Source organism: Solanum tuberosum, unplaced genomic scaffold, assembly GCF_000226075.1.
Source record: "Solanum tuberosum cultivar DM 1-3 516 R44 unplaced genomic scaffold, SolTub_3.0 scf00173, whole genome shotgun sequence".
Taxonomy (NCBI): Eukaryota; Viridiplantae; Streptophyta; class Magnoliopsida; order Solanales; family Solanaceae; genus Solanum; species Solanum tuberosum.
Genome location: NW_006239104.1, coordinates 1,202,105 through 1,221,022, shown reverse-complemented (window position 1 = coordinate 1,221,022; position 18,918 = coordinate 1,202,105). Strand labels below are relative to the sequence as shown.

The 18,918-nt window shown below is 33.5% G+C and overlaps 3 protein-coding genes and 1 non-coding gene across 5 annotated transcripts; 3 read left to right on the top strand and 1 right to left on the bottom strand.

Moving 5' to 3' along the window:
* Positions 1 to 57: 57 nt before the first annotated feature.
* LOC102592482 (cytochrome P450 714C2-like) lies at positions 58 to 2,421 on the bottom strand. Its single transcript, XM_006354596.2, has 5 exons — positions 2,029 to 2,421; positions 1,720 to 1,934; positions 1,322 to 1,563; positions 761 to 1,136; positions 58 to 673 (listed from the first exon to the last, which is right to left on the bottom strand). The coding sequence occupies exons 1-5, from the start codon at positions 2,309 to 2,311 to the stop codon at positions 248 to 250; spliced, it is 1,542 nt and encodes a 513-aa protein (XP_006354658.1). The 5' UTR covers positions 2,312 to 2,421; the 3' UTR covers positions 58 to 247.
* Positions 2,422 to 2,604: 183 nt separating this feature from the next.
* Positions 2,605 to 2,676, top strand: TRNAP-AGG (transfer RNA proline (anticodon AGG)). Its single transcript has one exon. It is a non-coding gene; the product is annotated as a tRNA-Pro (tRNA).
* Positions 2,677 to 3,630: 954 nt separating this feature from the next.
* On the top strand, positions 3,631 to 8,007 carry LOC102591928 (pentatricopeptide repeat-containing protein At1g69290). 2 transcript variants are annotated; one of them, XR_001474320.1, is made up of 2 exons: positions 3,631 to 6,285; positions 7,260 to 8,007. XR_001474320.1 is itself a non-coding variant. In XM_015311968.1 (1 exon), the coding sequence occupies exon 1, from the start codon at positions 3,681 to 3,683 to the stop codon at positions 5,643 to 5,645; it is 1,965 nt and encodes a 654-aa protein (XP_015167454.1). In that variant the 5' UTR covers positions 3,631 to 3,680; the 3' UTR covers positions 5,646 to 6,366. The 2 variants fall into 2 exon arrangements, 1 of the variants encoding a protein (XP_015167454.1); XM_015311968.1 differs by lacking the exon at positions 7,260 to 8,007 and having other exon boundaries at positions 3,631 to 6,366.
* A 3,329-nt stretch (positions 8,008 to 11,336) lies between these two features.
* LOC102591581 (putative casein kinase II subunit beta-4) lies at positions 11,337 to 15,900 on the top strand. Its single transcript, XM_006354593.2, has 5 exons — positions 11,337 to 11,835; positions 13,220 to 13,438; positions 14,386 to 14,495; positions 14,718 to 14,883; positions 15,186 to 15,900. Exons 1-5 carry the CDS (start codon positions 11,586 to 11,588, stop codon positions 15,314 to 15,316), a joined length of 876 nt encoding a protein of 291 aa, XP_006354655.1. The 5' UTR covers positions 11,337 to 11,585; the 3' UTR covers positions 15,317 to 15,900.
* The last annotated feature ends 3,018 nt before the right edge of the window (positions 15,901 to 18,918 follow it).

Here is an 18,918-nt window from a genome sequence, read left to right as displayed (position 1 = left end):
GAAATAGGTAAATGAAAAGGAACATGTATCATTGAGTTTTCTAATGGAAGAATAGCATGATTGCAATATTTATTGACAGCACAAGTAACAACAGTAGTTTCTCTTGCTCCTCTGTTGTGTTGCTCTAGGAGATGGTTTGTAAAAAGTAACATGACTGAAGAACTACTCATTAAACCTTTCTTAGGTCATTTGAACTTAATAGATTACAATTTACAGGCATCGACAAATATCCAAGAAGAGAAATATGTCAAATTCTTTGGAGATACAAATAGATGCCATGCTCAGGTTCTAATACTAATCTAAAAACAGGGCTGTGTTGATATCCTGGTGACAACGAAAATGTAAACCTAGACAAAATCATCGATACAATCACCTTCAGTTCAATCATTGCAAAATTTTGCCCCACACAGGTTCTACTCCCTATGCCAAATGGTATATAAGCACTTGGGACTTTGCAAGCCTTTGCAATGCCCTTGGCAAATCTTTCTGGATTGAACTGATAGGTATCTTGTCCCCAGAGTTCAGGCTGCCGATGCAGGATTGGGATTGGAATCTCAATATTAGTCCCTTTTGGAATCTCAATTCTCTCGATACTTATATCCTGCAATGCTTCTCTCACCACGAATGCTACTGGTGGGTACAAACGTAACGTTTCATGGATGATCATTGTCAGCTGCCAATCAAATATGTATATATGTTAGAGATCCAGGTATAAAATGTATGTGGGTTTTGATTATATGGTTTTTAGATTACTGCATACCACTTTCATTTGTCTAAGCATAGAATCATTTGGCAACTCACTACCACACACATCAAGCACCTCAGCACGGGCACGAGCTTGCCATTCTGGATATGCAGCTAGTAGCATCAAACACCATGATGCTGTGAGACCAGTGTTCTCATGGCCAGCAAAGTATATGCTCTTGCAATTATCAACAATGAACATTTCAGCAGAAACGTCAGCTGGTAGCTGATCACCACCACTCTCTTCATAACTCTTAGCAGCATCAAGTATCAGTTTCAGAAGGTTTTTCTCATGAGTAGGGCTTCTCCGTGCTCGTACTATCTTCAATATCATTGCTTTAATCTCTTTGTCCAATCTCCATATCTCCCTATTATGTTTACTTGGAATATGCCTGTCACAATCTGAACATAGTGGGAAAATTATCTATTACCATGAGTTTTACTTTATTTAATCCTCCTTCCTTTTCCTCCTCTTTGAAATGAGAATTTTTTTTTCGATATTTCTCACTTTTTTCCCCTTTCCCCTACACTTTACAGAGCTAAACATAGTTCTAAAGTAGCAACAATATCCTTTTACCTCAATCCAGGAACTCCAATGGGAACTTTGGACATAACCATTTGAAGTGTTTGAAGTTTTAGGAACATCTGTTCCCCCTCAGCATAGCTGCTTCCGAAACAAGCTCTTGAGATTATATCTGCTGACAAACTCTTGAGATCATCGTCCACCTTAACCTCCGATTTTCCTACTGAATTTCTTGTTCTCTCATCCCATGATTCTATCATATTACTGGTGGATTCAACCATCAGTTTCACCATTTCCTGCATAATCAATAGCTATTTGAAATTCTAGTCTTGCAATCAGGAGCGGAGCTATCCTTATCGCCAATTGACACCCATTTAGTGAAAATCTTAGTTCCGCGACTACTTGTGATTATACTACTTAAACTTAACAAGTGCATAAATATGTGTATGTACCTTAACCTTGTTGAGATAGAATTCAGGGGCAATGATCTTTCTCTGATGAGCCCAGTAAGGGCCATTTGAAGAGAAAATGCCTTGGCCTAGAAGAGGACCATGATCTTTGGATAAGTAAGATGGTTTTCCCAGGTTCAAAGATATCTCTTTCACCATATCTGCATCAGTTACACATAGTATCTGTATGGTTCCAGATGAATACATGAATATTGATCCTGTAATTTTAACATAAAAAAAAAAAAACCCCACATAAGCTATAAAAGAATTGAAGTTATATGAATGAAGGTTGTATAAATATCAAGATTTGACCATATTCAATTTGCCACTGTTTTATATGTGAAAACACTCTGGAAGGCCATGTATGTTTGTTTTCTTGTAATTCTTGATTGTTGGTTTCTTCTGGGGTTGCCTGTTTCTTGATATTTCCATAGAGAAAAGATGGTGAAGAAGGTCCCTTAATCCCTTGGCTTTGAAGTTTTGATCTCAATTTTCTTGGATGTAAAAGTAAAAAATTGGTGACATGTGCAAAGAACAACCCCAGAGATCCACATAAAACTAGTGATGAAATTATCAGTAATTGTTCTGTTTCCATTTTAAAATTCCTCTAAAACTGTATGTTGACCAGTTGATAGAATCTACTTATAAATGGATAAAAGGTGTTAAATATTTGAGTTGAGGGGCTTAAGATTTTATTATTTCTGATTCTCTTTCCATTGAATAAAATATGACAAAAATGGCAAGGTGTGGTACATTGACATGCTAGATGGATGAAGTAGCTACTTCCACGGCATTGAAAGCTTCTATTTTTTCCAATAAATAGAGTTTTTACTTTCAAGGGACATATTTTTATTATAAAAACTAAACTTTGCTAACAACTATCAATAAGGGCATTTGGTCTAGTGGTATGATTCTCGCTTAGGGTGCGAGAGGTCCCGAGTTCAATTCTCGGAATGCCCCCTTCTTTTTTATTCTTTTCCACTATTTTTTTTTGGTTGGGATTTTATTTTGGGGAATTTTCGCATATAGTTACTCAAAAATAACTTAATTATGTTTCATAGCTATAGTTTGCTTATTATGATTCTTAGCTACATGTATAGGGAGGAGAGTGGCGAGCAAGATTGACAAAGACTGGAGAGAGGTGAATTGTATATGTATATCGGTTAGAATTTTATATATCTAACTATTATGTATATGTATCAATTATTGTATTTGTATATTTGCATACGATTTGAATTCGTATACAATTGAATCGAATTAAAACATTTACATTTGTATTTGTATAAAGCGAGAGAGATATGCAAAAGAGAACTGAGAAGGGGACAAAGAGGAGAGTGGCGAGAGAGAATGTAATTATAACTAGAAGTAAGCTCCGAATTGTAATTAATGTAAATTATAGCTATGTTAACTACTCCCTATGTCCCTAATTACTTGTCCACTTTTGAATTGACACACCTATTAATAAAACAATAATTGACTTAGTGAGTTTACCATTTCACTCATATTAATTATGAAGTGGATGAGTTAAAAACTTAAGATTTTTAATAAGTTCTACCTTTTTCAAATTAATTAATTGAGGTTATAATATGTAAATAAAATTGTCTTTTCTTGATTTGTAAAAATAGACAAGTAATTAAGCACAATTAAAAAAAATAATAGACAAGTAATTAGGGACATAGGGAGTAGTTAACTAGTATATTTTTGTTTAAGTAATTTTCCCTATTTTATTTTATTTATAAGTACTACTGATATAAATTTTAGTTACAAAATTGTTTGACTTGGCCTGTTTAGATGGGCTTTTGGCTTATTTCTTTATTTATAAGCTAAAAACCATACATTAGGATTTTTAACTTATGACTTTTGACTTTAAAATAAGTGGTTATAGGCACTTAATTAGTTTTGCGAAGGGCTTTTCCTTTTTTTCCATCTTCTCATTCGAACAAACAGCGACACAGTGAGCAAGAATGTGGAGAAGAGCTTTCTGTAATCTCTCAAAAAGACCGTTTTCTTCACAATCTGAAATACCCACTTTGTATTCCTTTCTCCAGCCTTCAATTTTCTCCTTAAAAAGATATGAATCACCTTCTACAACCCCACCAAAACCCCATGACCAAACCCCTCTAACCTTAACACAAGAACACAAATCTAATCTTGAATCCACTCTTCAAGATTCAATCAAAAGTAACAACACAGATGAAGCATGGAAATCATTCAAGACTCTTTCAAATTACTCTGCTTTCCCAAGTAAGTCACTTACCAATTCAGTAATCACTCATTTGTCATCATTGAATGATACCCATAACATAAAAAGAGCATTTGCATCAGTAGTTTTCTTGTTAGAGAAGAAACAAGAATTGTTAAAGCCTGAAACTGTACATGTACTGTTGAATTCAATGAGGGAAGCTAATAGTGCTGCCCCTGCTTTTGCATTGGTGAAGTGTATGTTCAAGAACAGATTTTTCATCCCTTTTAGTCTGTGGGGTGATGTTCTTGTGGAGATTTGTAGGAAAAATGGCAACTTTGGTGGGTTTTTACAAGTTTTTAATGAGAATTGTAGGGTTGCTATTGATGAGAAGTTGAATTTCTTGAAACCCAGTTTGGCAGCTTGTAATGCTGCACTAGAATGTTGTTGTCGAGAGGTTGAATCGATTACTGATGCAGAGAAAGTGGTGGAAACCATGTCAGTTTTGGGTGTTAGGCCTGATGAATGTAGTTTTGGTTTACTAGCTTATTTGTATGCATTGAAGGGTCTTAAAGAGAAAATAGCTGAGTTAGAAGGTTTAATAAGTGGATTTGGTTTCCCGGATAAAGGGGTTTTTCTTAGTAACTTGATTAGCGGATTTGTAAAGTGTGGTAATTTGGCGTCTGTTTCAGCAACTATTCTTCAAGGTGTAAGAGAAACGGATGGACAAGGATTTTGTTTTCAAAAAGTAACTTATAGTGAAGTAGTAAGTGGGTTTCTTCAAAATGGGAGCATAAAAGATTTAGCTGCGTTGATTGGTGAAACTCAGACCTTGGAATCTCCATCTGTGATTGTTGAGAGATCCGTTGGATATGGCATCATAAATGCTTGCGTTAATCTTGGGTTATTGGACAAGGCACACATGATATTTGATGAAATGAATGCTCAGGGTGCTTCTTTAGGTCTTGGAGTCTACCTTCCAATACTGAAAGCATATTGCAAAGAGCAAAGAACTGCTGAAGCAGCTCAACTGGTGACAGACATAAGCGGTTTAGGTCTCCAGTTGGATGTTGCTACCTATGATGCTCTAATTGAAGCTTCAATGTCATGTCAAGATTTTCAATCTGCATTTTCTGTGTTTAGGGACATGAGAGAAGCAAGAATACCTGACTTGCAAGGGAGTTACTTGACAATCATGACCGGTTTAACAGAAAGTCATCGACCTGAGCTCATGTCAGCTTTCTTGGATGAGATCGTTGAGGATCCTAGAATTGAAATCGGAACGCATGATTGGAATTCCATCATCCATGCCTTCTGCAAGGCTGGACGGCTAGAAGATGCAAGGAGGACTTTCAGGAGAATGACCTTCCTTCAGTTCGAACCAAATGAGCAGACATATCTTTCTCTAATAAATGGAAATATGACCGTGGAGAAGTATTTCAATGTTATGATGCTGTGGAATGAAGTCAAAAGAAAGGTTTCTGCAGAAGGGGAAACAAAGTTAAAACTAGATAGTAGCCTGGTTGATGCGTTTCTGTATGCATTGGTTAAAGGGGGCTTCTTTGATGCAGTAATGCAAGTCGTGGAGAAATCTCAAGAGAGGAAAATTTTTGTTGATAAATGGAGATATAAACAAGCATTCATGGAGAAACATAAGAAGCTCAGAGTTTCAAAGTTAAGAAGGAAAAATCGCGGTAAAATGGAGGCACTTATTGCTTTCAAAAATTGGGCGGGTTTGAGTGCTTGATGGATCTCATATCTGTCGCTTGCCTATTTTGCTTGATCTGAATGCTGTATGAAGCATCTTGCTACTGGGTCCTAAAATACTCAATTTAACATCAAAGGTTTTAGGCTTTTGATGCTGGCACAACAAGTGCCAAATTGTTTTTCAGGAAGCTCTCCCGGTAAGTATAAGCTGCAGAGCCTCTATCATGTGAAACAGATTGAAGATGTATTATGCTTGCTAAACCATATGGAAAAGTGTGATTGTAACTTCCAAGAAGCAGGATTATGCTCTGAGTAAAACACCAGTCTCCTTGAGCTAAATGCTGCAGAAGCACTCCAAAGACCACTATTCCTATCTGGCTATAGTCTGCGTACTCTAGAAGGTTCTATATCATGAAACCTTTCTTCTTATTTGTAACACACTTGTATAAGATTTTTCTTTTAGCAGGAGAAATTGGCATTGTGAGACCAGAAGCAGTGAAAGAAAGTACCCCGGTGCTTGTAGAAAAACTCAACAAATGATTTAATATACCTACAAATGCATAACATCCTTGGTTGGCCACTCCTTTTGATGATGTTACTGGCCAAAATGTGTATGGTAGAGTATTTTGTTGTTCAACTCTTGAATAGGTGACAAGGAGCATATTTTGCCTGTACAAATTGTAAGAGTTTCTCCCTCTCCCTCTAGCGCGGTTAGATGTTATAAAGTCTTTTTTTTATAAATAAAAGGTCATTTTGTTTTTTGTCTTGTTGTCTGCTTTTAAAATTGTTTGATGATATGGATACCCTTATGTTGAGTTGTTTTCTTGGGGTTCCAAGAGAGGAAGCAGGGGATCAATTATCTGCTATGGACATCGAACATGATTCTTCTGCAGTTGCATTGATTGTTGCTGGAGTTGTATCCAAAAGGGAAAAGTTACCTGAAATTCAACTTTTGGTTCTTCGGTTAGCATGATTGTCAAGAGCTGTTATTGATATTTTTGTATTGGTTTCACATAGGGATGTAGGTAGAATTAGTTAATGTTCACCATCAATCAAGTTATGCTGATATCTATGATGTAATTGTTGTGCTAGAACAGCCATCTTTTTGTAGAAATTATTTTAGCTACTATATAACTGAGTAATGGTATTTAGAAGTATTTGAGCTGCATCTTCAAAAGAATCTGAACATTTGATTATAACCTTGGCTTGGAACTAGGAAGAACTATTTTGAAGAGGAACTTATAAAAAATGAAAACTGTTTAGAGCCTCGGCTTTAGAAATGCATTTAACCCAAGAAATTTACGTAGCAACGTGCCACATTACTTTGTTATATCTTTTTAATACTTTCTAGTAATCATCCTTTTGTCTAAAATGTAATCTCAATAACCCTGATCATCCAATAAATTAATATTCTTAGGGTAGGGGGAGGGAAAATTACAAGTTGTTTTAAGTTTATACAAATTTGCATTAAGGAAATAACTTTTAACATATTGGAGTACTAGATTCTATACTAATATCAAGGGAGGGGAAGATGTTTCTTTTGGCATGACTCAAGTTCTCACTGACAGATCTGTTGATTAGAAGAGCGATAACTGTATATGAATTGTAATTCACTCCAGATGCTTCATTAGGGCTTGTTTTATCTGAATTTCAGTGGCATACTCTGGGAATTTGTAGAAGCAGTGTCTCAGCCTATTATTGCTATTTGTCTTGTGAGTGAGTTTGAGTTTAGGAGTACAAAAAGTTGAACAGAATCAGCAAGTTTATTGGAAGAAGGATGAGTGTGCTGAACTCTACAGAATACAACTTGCTACTGCTCTTCTTATATCTATTTTCTTCTGGATGAGTTGTGTACTTTAGATTTTAGAGATGTCTAAGAGTAGTGTGTTATTCTGTTAGCATTGCATTACAATCTTGAAAACCAGTTTTTTTATGCAGCATATATATTGTTGTAGTGAGCCAAGGGTGTATCGGAATTCGGAGAGGTAAGGTTTGCGTACATCCTACCCTCCGCAGACCTTACTTGTGAGATTACACTAGATATGTTGGTGTTTATATATATTGTTGTAGTCCAATAGTATAATTCTACATTAGTATCCAAATGCAGTCACTAAATCCACATTCAGAGGTGTTGACACAAATCTTGATTTTATTTTGATAAGAGTCCATATATACTTATACTTACTGTATATAGAAAGAACACAAATTTCAATTTCCTATGGAGAATTTCTTTTAAATTATTATCTAGTTATTTCCCAAGAGTTTTTGTTTTGTCCTTCTCACAAGAATTTTTTGCTCCAGTGCAAGAATGAGTACACACATGTGATACTGCAGGGCAGAGACACTAATGATGACACCCAAATAGACTCCAGTTGGGTTGTCAGATTCTCCCACTTGTTTCCTTTCACACCTTACTATCTATACTTAGATTTTTTTTTGTTTTCACTCGATGTCCGGTACTTTGATATTGGAATCTGATTAAATTTAGATTTGCATTGGAAAGTTCGACAGTATGTGGTAAATCGTTCTCTAACAAATGTGATATCTTGTCCAGTAGGAAGAATACTTTATTACTCTACCATATTTTTATATAATTGTTGATTGATTTGAGTTTATGTTTTTATGTACTAGCAATCTCAAGATATTTACTGTACATAATTTAATATTACCTTATAAGGTAATGTGTGTAAATTATTATGACACTTAAATATCAGTTACATCATACATGATAAAAATAGTAACTAGTCTATAATAGTATAAAAAAATTTGGTAAGCTAAGGACCCATGCTTTCTCATATCTTTGTCTGTACTATATGTGGTTGTGGGGATAATTTATAGCAAATCCACTAGCAATGGTGGTTTTTGTTTTTTCATTTGGTATTCAATATCTTTGTATTGAAGCTCGATTAATCTAGATTCGCTTCGTATGTGGCCTCATTCAAGAAGAAGCGACTCAAGACCTCTAATTAAAGGAGATACAACTCCATTCACAACACCACATCCTTTAATGATAGCAATGGGAGTTACTATGCTTTGTTGCCTGTTTTTATATTGGATTCGGAAAAAAAATATTGTACTTCAAGGGGGTGTGACGTAGGTTACTCTAGCGCAAACATTCATCGATTTAAAAATTTCTTAAATTATAGGTCACACAAACACAATTTTCCTATTGTTTCAACGCCTCCTCATACATTTGTACAGATGCCTATAAAGTTTTTTCTGATCCCAAACATCTCTAGCTATTTTACTAGCTGGTTGTTTACTGTTATGAAATTGGGTGGTGTGTTTCATTACTTAGTATGATTTTAAATTTCAAATACAAATCCTCTTGAAAGCAGAAAAAACAGAATTTAGGATTTCAAATCGCGAATTTTAATTTTTTTTTTTTTTATAATTTATTGACCTATAAATTTATACATATAAAAAAATTATGCTCGGCGAAAAGATTGTTCATATTATATGAAAGAATTGTTTAAAATAATAGCTAGTTATTAATTGTAATAACATATAATTGCAAACTTTATTTATAAAATGAACATAGAGATATTCTAACACATTGCTTATAAATTATGATTTGCTCAGTTGATAAGATTGTATAAGAAATGATTTTAAAAAAATAAATTATAAATTATAAACTTTTAATATTTGTGAAAAAAGTACAAACTTAATTTATTTATTTTTAATAAAAAAAAGTGCATAAGCAAGACATGGGACAGTGCAGAAGAAAGTTTCTTTTTTTGCGTAAGTCATCTGCAGCCCCTTAAAGTTGTCCGCATATTTCACTTAAACACCTCAATTATAACTATTACCTATTGAACGCCTGAATTGTTCAAAAAGCATACCTATTAAACACAAAATGTTGATGTGGCAAAAAAAGTGTTTTACACTTCCGTTGAGCGCGTGAAAAAACTTAAATAATGTTTTATTTTTATTTTTTCCAAAAAAACTTAATACTTTTTCTTCTTACAGTGCCACTTGGCATTTAAATAATTTAACTTTAACAAATATATATTTAAAAGTAATACTAATTCTTTTTTTTAAAAAAAAACAAAACCCCACGCCACCCCTGTAAGTCATCTTCTCCATGAAAACCACTACACTCCATTTTTTTTCTTTTCTTTTTCTATTTCATTTCTTTTCAACATTTATTAAAAAATAAAAATTGAATCAGCTAATTAAATTTGGAGGAAAAAAAAAGAAAGAACATCGGACTAAAAAAGTTAGCCATCGACGTCCATCTCGGTCACCTTCGAACAAATATTACCATTCAAATTAAAATGTAAACCCACTAAAATTATCAAACATAATATCAGATTGATTCAATAAAATTAATTTAGGTCCTCTCGATTTCTTTTTGTTATCGATCTCAAGACGATTGACAGTGTCTTTCTTCATCATTCTTGTGTCAGTCTCTTTGAATATATCGATCTCACGTATTAGGAATAAAAAATAATTATGTAAGCAATTAACAAAGAATTGAATTTTATCCTTTGAGAAATAAAATCTTGCTAGAAAGAAGATGAAGAAGAAAGGGGGATGGGGTAGGGTTGGACTATCATTTATTTTTATTTTTATAAAAAAAATAGATGGAAATTTTTTTGAAATAATTTTGGAAAATTGTTGGGCCCAACGCCACATGTTATCTTTTAATTAGTCATTTTGCCACATTACAGCAAGTGTATTACACACACTTTATTTGTTTTACTTATTGTTGAAAAATGTCTAATAGAAACAAGTTTTGAATAAATAAAAGTGTTCAATAGGTACTAGTCCTGATTGAAGTGTCTAAATGAATTATGCGGACAACTTTAAGAGGCTGCAGATGACTCAAGCCTTTTTTTTTTTTTTTTTTAAGAAAAGGAAAAGATCAAAATGGATACTGGTGTAAGGACTACGTATATTTCTAAACTTTAACGTTTACTTTAAGAAAAAATCATTTTAGTATATATAGTGTAAATTTCAGAAAAAATCATTTAAAAATGTAGTAAATAAAAGAAGTAAGAATGACCAATTTTAGTATTTTTCTAACAAATAGTTTGTCTATCTTTATAATTAATCTCAATAATTTGTCTGTTTGTTACCCACATTGAAAACAACACATAACACATCTTTCCAATTGCTTGATATGAGTACATTTAGCTAATTTATGAATTATTATCTTCCTAAAATCAAAAGGTTTCTTTATCGTTTTTAGAAAACTTTTAAGCAGTGACTTATAGTGCTAATTGCTTCAATAAAATGTGGAAGAGAAAAGCGCTAACTAATTCAAATTTGTATTTGGAAATTAAATTTTTTATTTTTATTTTTATATTCAAATTCGAAACCTTTAAATTGTGTTACGAATTTAGAAGAAAAAATATTTCTGAAATTACAAGGTTACACATTTTTTTCTTCACGAAAAGTATAGAATAAATTAAATCTTTACGACTCTAATCTTGTACAGATTTCAACTTGAGCACTTATTTAAGATTATATAAAGTTGTCATACATTATTTTATTAGTATATTATAATATATATTTTTTTAGTAAAGAAGAATAAGTATTAATTAACATTTGAGTCGATTTGTACGAGAAAGCTTTTGAATCAAGTATGCTAACTTTTTTTTTTAGTAATATATCATTTCAAGTTTTTTTTTTTTTTTGGAGTACATTCTACTGAATTATGAAATCGAAAAATTTAATTTTATTAACAAAGTAAAACTTTAGATCGCATAAATTAAATAAAAAAAATCTGAAACCAAAAAAAAATAGAAGAGAGAGAAAAAGACGAAGTACAGAGGACTGGCTTCTCTCCTGTCATCTCTCTCAAATGTCGATGAAACCCTAGTTATCTCCGTCTATTCAACTTACTCTTTTCATACACACGGTTTCCCCTTTCATATATCTCCGTTTATATGGAGTTTTGAGCTTCATACATGTAGAACTGATAGGTTTATAGATATATATTATATACGTATAGGTTTGGTTGAAGGAGAGAGAAATGTATAGGGATCGAGGTGGTGGTGGTTCATCAAGGTCGGAGATCGTTGGTGGAACGTTGGATCGGAAGCGAATTAATGATGCGTTGGATAAGCACTTGGAAAAATCTGCACCTTCTACATCTAGAGCCTTGAAGGACAAGGCGGTTCCGTCTACCTCCGTAGGTGCCGGGAAATTGCATCAGCAGCATATTGATCATCGAGACACCCGCTCTTCCTCTAGTCTCGCTACGAAGAACAAGTGCTCAGATGGTTAGACTTTTTTTTTTTTGGGAAAAAAGGATTCCCCTCATTTCCTGTATAACAATTTCTTTGATATTTGAATGCGTTCAATTTGCTGATATCGGGTAAGATTGTAGCTGACAATGGTTGATTATTCATTTCCCTCATGTTAGTGGAATGTGGATCCGGTAGATGCTGCTTTAGCTTTAACATGTAGTCTTTAACGTTGTGTAGTGTCTTTGTGATTTTATTTTAGTGAAAAGCTAGAAAGATTATTATTAGGCCATATGTTTGATTTATATTGAGGGAGAGGATTGGCTCAACAAAGTTGCTCCTGTGTATGAAACATGAAAAAATCTCTTTGAAGAAATGCAAGGAGAAGGATACACCTACATATGTCTAATATCGCTCTAGCAGTCTAGCTGCATAGTTGGGCTGGGACATTTCATGCCGGAATAAGTTCTATGTGGTAATTTGGTCTCTTGCCTTGTAGCTGTGGGCAGATTGAGAAGATGAGGAGATCTGATAATGTCAAATTTTGTGATTTTGAGTTTAAATTCTTCTTTGGGGGGTGTTGAGAAAATACCAGTAATGATAAATTTTGTTCGAGTAAATTGAGAAGTTGTTTTACGACCCTCAGAATCCTTTACTGCTTAGAGGGATATGTTTAGGGGCTTCTTTGGAGCATTTTCAGTTATCTTAGAGCTGGTGGTGATTTTTGTTTCCAATAAGATCTGACTACTTGTGTGAATGCAATAGATTATGCTTATCTGCGAAGAGCAGCGTGGAATGGGACCAGAAAAAAGATTATCAAGTTTCAAAGAGAATGGATGGACTAGTTGTGATCATCTTCTCATTCTGTGAGGTTCTTAGCGCGCCATCTCAAATTTGTTCTAGCTAATCTTTGAATTCTTTCTTGGGTGAACGAAAAGTTCACAGGGAATATCCCTGGTGTTTTCCATTTCTATTAATGGCTTATGATGTTTTGTGGTGTCCAGTCAGAAGCTCAGAGTTGCTTACTGTTACTCATAGTTGCATCTTAATGTTTTGTTGCCTCTAGTTTTAGTTTTCAATTTCAAAGAAGTGTTTGCCTTTAGAATTTAGACTAGAGAGTATGTAATGGAGTTACGGCTGGTGGTAGCGCTGTAGAGATTGTTAATGTATTTGGTTGCAACAACCTTTAAGCTTAGTTTGTTTCTGCATTATTACAACTCTTTTGACATCATCATTTAAGTACAATTTATGTTGGCTCGTCATTTTTTAGTTTTCCTTTTGATAAATGGCTCATGATATTGGCTTTTGACGAGCTGTAAACTAGTAATTCCGCATGCTAAGTAGACATAAATTCTTTATTTTGTCTCTTTTATATTTTGAACTAAATATGAGAGTATATCCAATATTTTGTCTTTTGCAGATGAATCTGAAACAGACAGTGAAGAGTCTGATGTTAGTGGTTCTGATGGGGAAGATACATCATGGATTTCTTGGTTTTGTAACCTGCGTGGAAATGAGTTCTTCTGTGAAGTTGATGACGAATACATTCAAGATGATTTTAATCTATGTGGATTGAGCAGTCAAGTGCCATACTATGACTATGCACTTGACCTGATCCTTGATGTTGAATCCTCTCATGGTAAGTATGTTTGCTTGTTTAGAGTACTTCTTGTATTGCTACGAATTACTAGGAAACTTCTATTTGGTCTTACTATTTCAACCAAAGGATGTGGTATCTGATCTTCTCTGAAAAAAGGAAGGTAAAACTACAAGTTCTGCAAGTACTCGACCTCTTGTTTCCAAATACCTTCTCTATGCCAGCTTAATTGGAAATCCTTAGTGACTTATGCATTGTCCAGTTGACCCTCCATATAAAATCTGCATTTACCACTACAATACACTGCTGCTTTATTTGTAAAAACTGTGTTTTAACAGTAGCTGCTGTTCTTTGTTGTTAAATACTGAATTTTAGCTACTGAAAAACTGGGAGAATCCTTCCACAAACCTCCTATAATAATAACACCCGTTCAAACCCAAGAAACTCTGAATCTTCGTTGGAGTTGTGGGCCTCAGCCAATTCTTCATGGCTTCAATCTACCTTGATACTTTCGTTGGAAACTACAAGGACCAGAAATGCTAGAGAGTCCAACCAGAACTCACAGTAAGAGAACTTGGCATACAACCTGTGTTGTTGACCACTTTCCCTTCATCGAATGTCTTTTTTTCTGGGGAGGGGGGATGAATGAATAGTCATGTAGTTGTTTTATGTTATTGTGATTTTCAACAAATTTAGTGCCTTGAAAAAATGATAGATGTGAAAATTGATACCCCTGAATTATCTCTTTTACATGAGTTTAAAATGGACATGGAATCTGCTTTAGGCGATAAATTTGAATTCATGCTTCTTTCCCCCTGCTTTTACAATATTCTTGTTGTTCTCCTTTGAAAATAAGAACCAGTTTGTTTTTTCCACGTAGATATCGTCTATCTTATGGCACTGAATATATAGCATGCTCTCAAAAGGATAGCTCGTCTTTTTCATATTTGGAGAATGTCAACTTTGTAACTTTTTCCTGCTTTGACTAGGTGATATGTTCACCGAGGAGCAGAATGAATTGGTTGAGTCAGCGGCAGAGATGTTGTATGGTTTGATCCATGTCCGGTACATTTTGACTAGCAAGGGAATGGCTGCAATGGTGATCTCTTATGCTTAGCTTTCTCTTTTTTTTTTTTGGAAACTGGTAACATGTATATATGTATTAGATCCGCACCATAACAGTGCTATCTACAATTACAAAAACCCAACCATACTTAGGACTACAGCTTCACAAGGAACCTATCTGCTTTTGTGTTGTCTCCTTTCATTTTTTTTTATTCACTTCTCATGATGTGTAAATTCTGGGAAAACCCTTTTTCAGTTAGAGAAGTACAAGAACTACGACTTTGGGAGATGTCCACGAGTTTATTGCTGTGGACAGCCTTGCCTTCCAGTTGGTCAGTCCGATATTCCACGTTCAAGTACAGTAAAAATATACTGTCCTAGATGTGAGGATATCTATTATCCCCGATCAAAGTACCAAGGCAGTATCCTTTATGCTATCACTTTTTGAAGTTCCTCTTTTTAATAAATGTCTCCTCTCGTCATTTATGCATTTCTTTTGTTTACTCTGAAGCTTTTCACAATTATGCCAAGTGGTTGAGCTGTGTGTATTTTTGTCCCTAAGTTTCTGCTATTGTGATTCTCCTCGTTCTTCAATTTTCACTTGTATGGAACTTGAGCACACACTTTTCTGTGGTAGTTTGCTCATTAATCTTGAATATTAGTCGTTACTTTGCCATGTTTTGGGCATTTCTATCCTCTATTATGATTTCTTTAACGGCCCAAGATATCGATGGAGCTTACTTTGGAACAACATTTCCACACCTCTATTTGATGACTTACGGACACCTCAAGCCACAAAAACCAGCACAAAATTATGTCCCCAGGGTATTCGGTTTCAAGCTCCACAAAACTTGACAGTGAAGTCCATTGTGATATTGTGAAGATGTTAAAGCTTTCTGCCATTAATGCTTCTTACCTGGCTATAATGTACAAGCCGTCGTGGTAGAGCCCAGGTAAAAACGGAAGGAGTTCTAGATATGACAAACTTGATTCATTGATCAAGAAAGCAACTATGGTGAATCTGTCAAGTGAAATTCGTCTCTGAAATTTCATCATGAAATACAAAGGAGCATCTGTAAGCTTATTTCTTTTCTAGGTAGCTAGAGAATTGGATTTATTCCTCATGTAGTTCTTTGGTATCTGTTTGCCCTTTTCTCTTGGTGCTTCAAATACTGAATGCTGCCATTTTCCAGTAGAGGCACTAATCTGGAGGTTAGGTTAGGATACATTAAGGTTTTGCTCCTTTTTGTTGGACCATTTCCAGATGTAACGTCGCAATACAGTACTAAAGTCTAATCAAATTTGATATAATGACGATAAAAAAAAATATAATTGTGATCGATAATTCTAGAGGCATGTCGGTGCAAGCCTTGAGTTTTGATACCTGATGTTGTAATGTGTTTTTACGTTGAATGCAAAATGTGTGCTTTTTCTTCTCATTTTTGCCTTTGTTGTTATCTCCTTGTGCTAATACTACTTGGTAGGTTAGTTTTCTTTGTTATATACAGCCTACGGGGAGTAAAATTTGGCGACTGATGCTTAAGTCAAGGAAGGAGCAAGGAACAAAACATTTTGATAAACTCATAATTGTTGTAGTTATTTTGATATATACAGTTTAATCTTAGTTTGGGCAAACATCCAAGGAACTAGCTATATACGAAGTTTTAAAACCTTGTAATAGGTAACCATATAAGGATTATTCTCATCAACATAAAATTTATTATTACTTTAAATCTTTTTCTACTTTACCATTTATATTCACCAAATTTTTTATTTTTGATCAAATTTATTTACCAACCAAATTGACCAATAAATGGCTCAATATAATTAGTGAAAATTACAGAAATATACTACTTAAGACTTTTATTAACAAAATATCAATATACTTATATTTAATTACAAACTAAGTTTTAAATTACATACATAACAAAACATTTAATTTTTGTATTTAATTTTATTTTATTTTACAGATTTTCTCTCTCATACTTTTAGTAATTCGTGCCTTTTATAGGGAGTATAATTAGGATATTAATATTTATCAAATATCCTCTCTCCTAAACAGTTCCAAATTCACACGTTCATTACCTTTTTTTTTCCGTTTTTTAGGCATAGTGGAACTCTTTGGGATCATAATTAGTTTTTTATTTGTTCTGATAAAGCTATTTTTTTTACCAAGAAAGGGTGTACTTATCAATGTTGAGTGATAATTTCAAGAAATATTGAAAATATTTTGAGAAGTCAAAAGAGTTTCCTTCCATATTCTTCTTCAACTTTCTTAACCTTTAATCTTCTCATTCTTTTTCAACTTCTTAACCTTTAATCTTCTCACAGAAACGCTTCACAAGCCAACTAATCTAAAAAATTGTCATTGTTCGATGGAAAAGACTCCACGTAAAAGTCCTAGACTTAACAAATCTGTGGTAATCGTTGATAGCCCGCCGATCAGTTCAAGACCATCTGGTAGATCTAATGAGTTTATTGTTATCAATTCTTCATCATCCTACAAAGTTCAACAAAAAGATGATTATGCGGCTGATACAAAATCGAAGAGTAAAGGAAAATTGGTAGAAGATCATTATCCACATGACAGGGATTTTGAGGACGATATCCCCCTCTCTAAAAGATTAAGAGTAAATAATGATCAGGATTCAAAGGTATTTATTTATTTGATTAAATTTTTTTTTTTGATATGCAAGTGTTGAATCTTATTCTTAATAGAAAGATTTGTAACATTAATTAATTTTTTATGCCATAGAATGTTGATGGGGTTCGGTGAGCAGAGGTATAATGGTTTAAGTAAAAAATGGACTAGGTTTGTTAATAATAAAAGGAAAAAGGCATCACAAGTACCATTAAAGGTATGTTTTTAAAGTCGTTTTCTATTAATGTAATTTTTGATGCAAATATTTCTTTGCTTATATTATAAATTTTGCATTTTATGACTATTATAATTTATTGATTTTTAATATATATTTTTTAGATCAAGAAGAAACAATCGCGTTGGTGTTCTTATGTTAATGTCAACGTTTTTGTTGATATAACAAAGCTACTTGAAAAAATTGGTAGTGTTCATTTGTTTAAAGAGTCTCCTTTTGGTTATCTATTAGACTTATCCCAATTGAAAGTCCAACCTCAGATTATTAGAAGTCTTGTTCATCATTTATCTAACAATCGGGATGACATGTTTGTGTTTGACATAAATGGTAAAGAAATGCATTTTGGGCTTAGAGAATTTTTGGTAATTACTGGTTTGAAGTGTGGTGGGTGTATGGTTTTTGATCATGATCAGAATAGTACATCTAAGTTACTTTCCAAATGTTGTTGATAAGGTTTTGAAAGCTGATTTCATAAGAGTGTTTAAAGAAGATGGGTTGATTCAGGAAGAAGACTTTTTTAATATGTCTATGATTTATTTCATTAGTACATTCATATTGTCATCTCCACCACAATTGTCACATATTCCAAAAGATCACTTCTTATGTGTTGAGTCGGGACAGTACATTACGTACCCCTGGGGCAATCTCTCCTTTTTTAATCTTCGTCATTCTATATCGAGTCAAATGGCAAAAGATCCGGATTATGTGAAGTTTGAAGGGTTTCCTCTCGCATTGCAAATTTGGTTTTATGAATGTTGTAACAAAGTTGATGGTTCTATTGCAATTCGTAAATTCAATCGAACGCCTAGAATATTCAATTGGGATATATCCAAAAATAAGATATATTTTGATCATCTCCAGAAAGGAATGTTCAGAAAATATGGCAATCAGGTAATAGAAGTTCTTTTGTTATTATTTATTAATTTATTTTATGAGTAGTGTATATTCACAATTTATTATTATTGTGTTAGTATACATTTGAAGATCTTGTGTTCATGGATGAGGAGCTTGATATCATTGAGTCGGAAAATCTTACTATTTTGACTGATATTCCATTCAATAAGAAGAGTAAACGTGATAGATATGTAAGGCAAAATCAGAATTTACAGACTCATTCTGTCGTTCGACAGAACGTTAAAGATTTGCCTCATAGCTCTGCACAAAAGGTTGGAAGTGATTCGAGTTTGTCATTTAATAAAGATTTGCAGAAAATTGCCCAAGAAGTTGTGAAGGTATGATTATAAATTTTATTTACTTTCTGTCAGAATTTTGGTTGAAGAAACATTAATGTCTATTTTAATTTTTGTTAGGTTCGTAATGAGTTGGAAAAGTTTGAAAAAAATGTAGATGCTAAGTTTGTTGAAATGAAGGCTTTTTATGGATTCATCATTCAAATATATCATTCAAGAGTTGAAATCTCTTCATAATGATGTTTCAACCAACAAAGATTTAGGTGGTGAACGGGTTAGTCTAGTTATTAATATATGGACTTATTATTTACTTATAAACTAATTTTTAGATCAAGATTATTATAAATGTTAATGTGGATACTTTGTGTTGATTTTAAATATTATTAATATT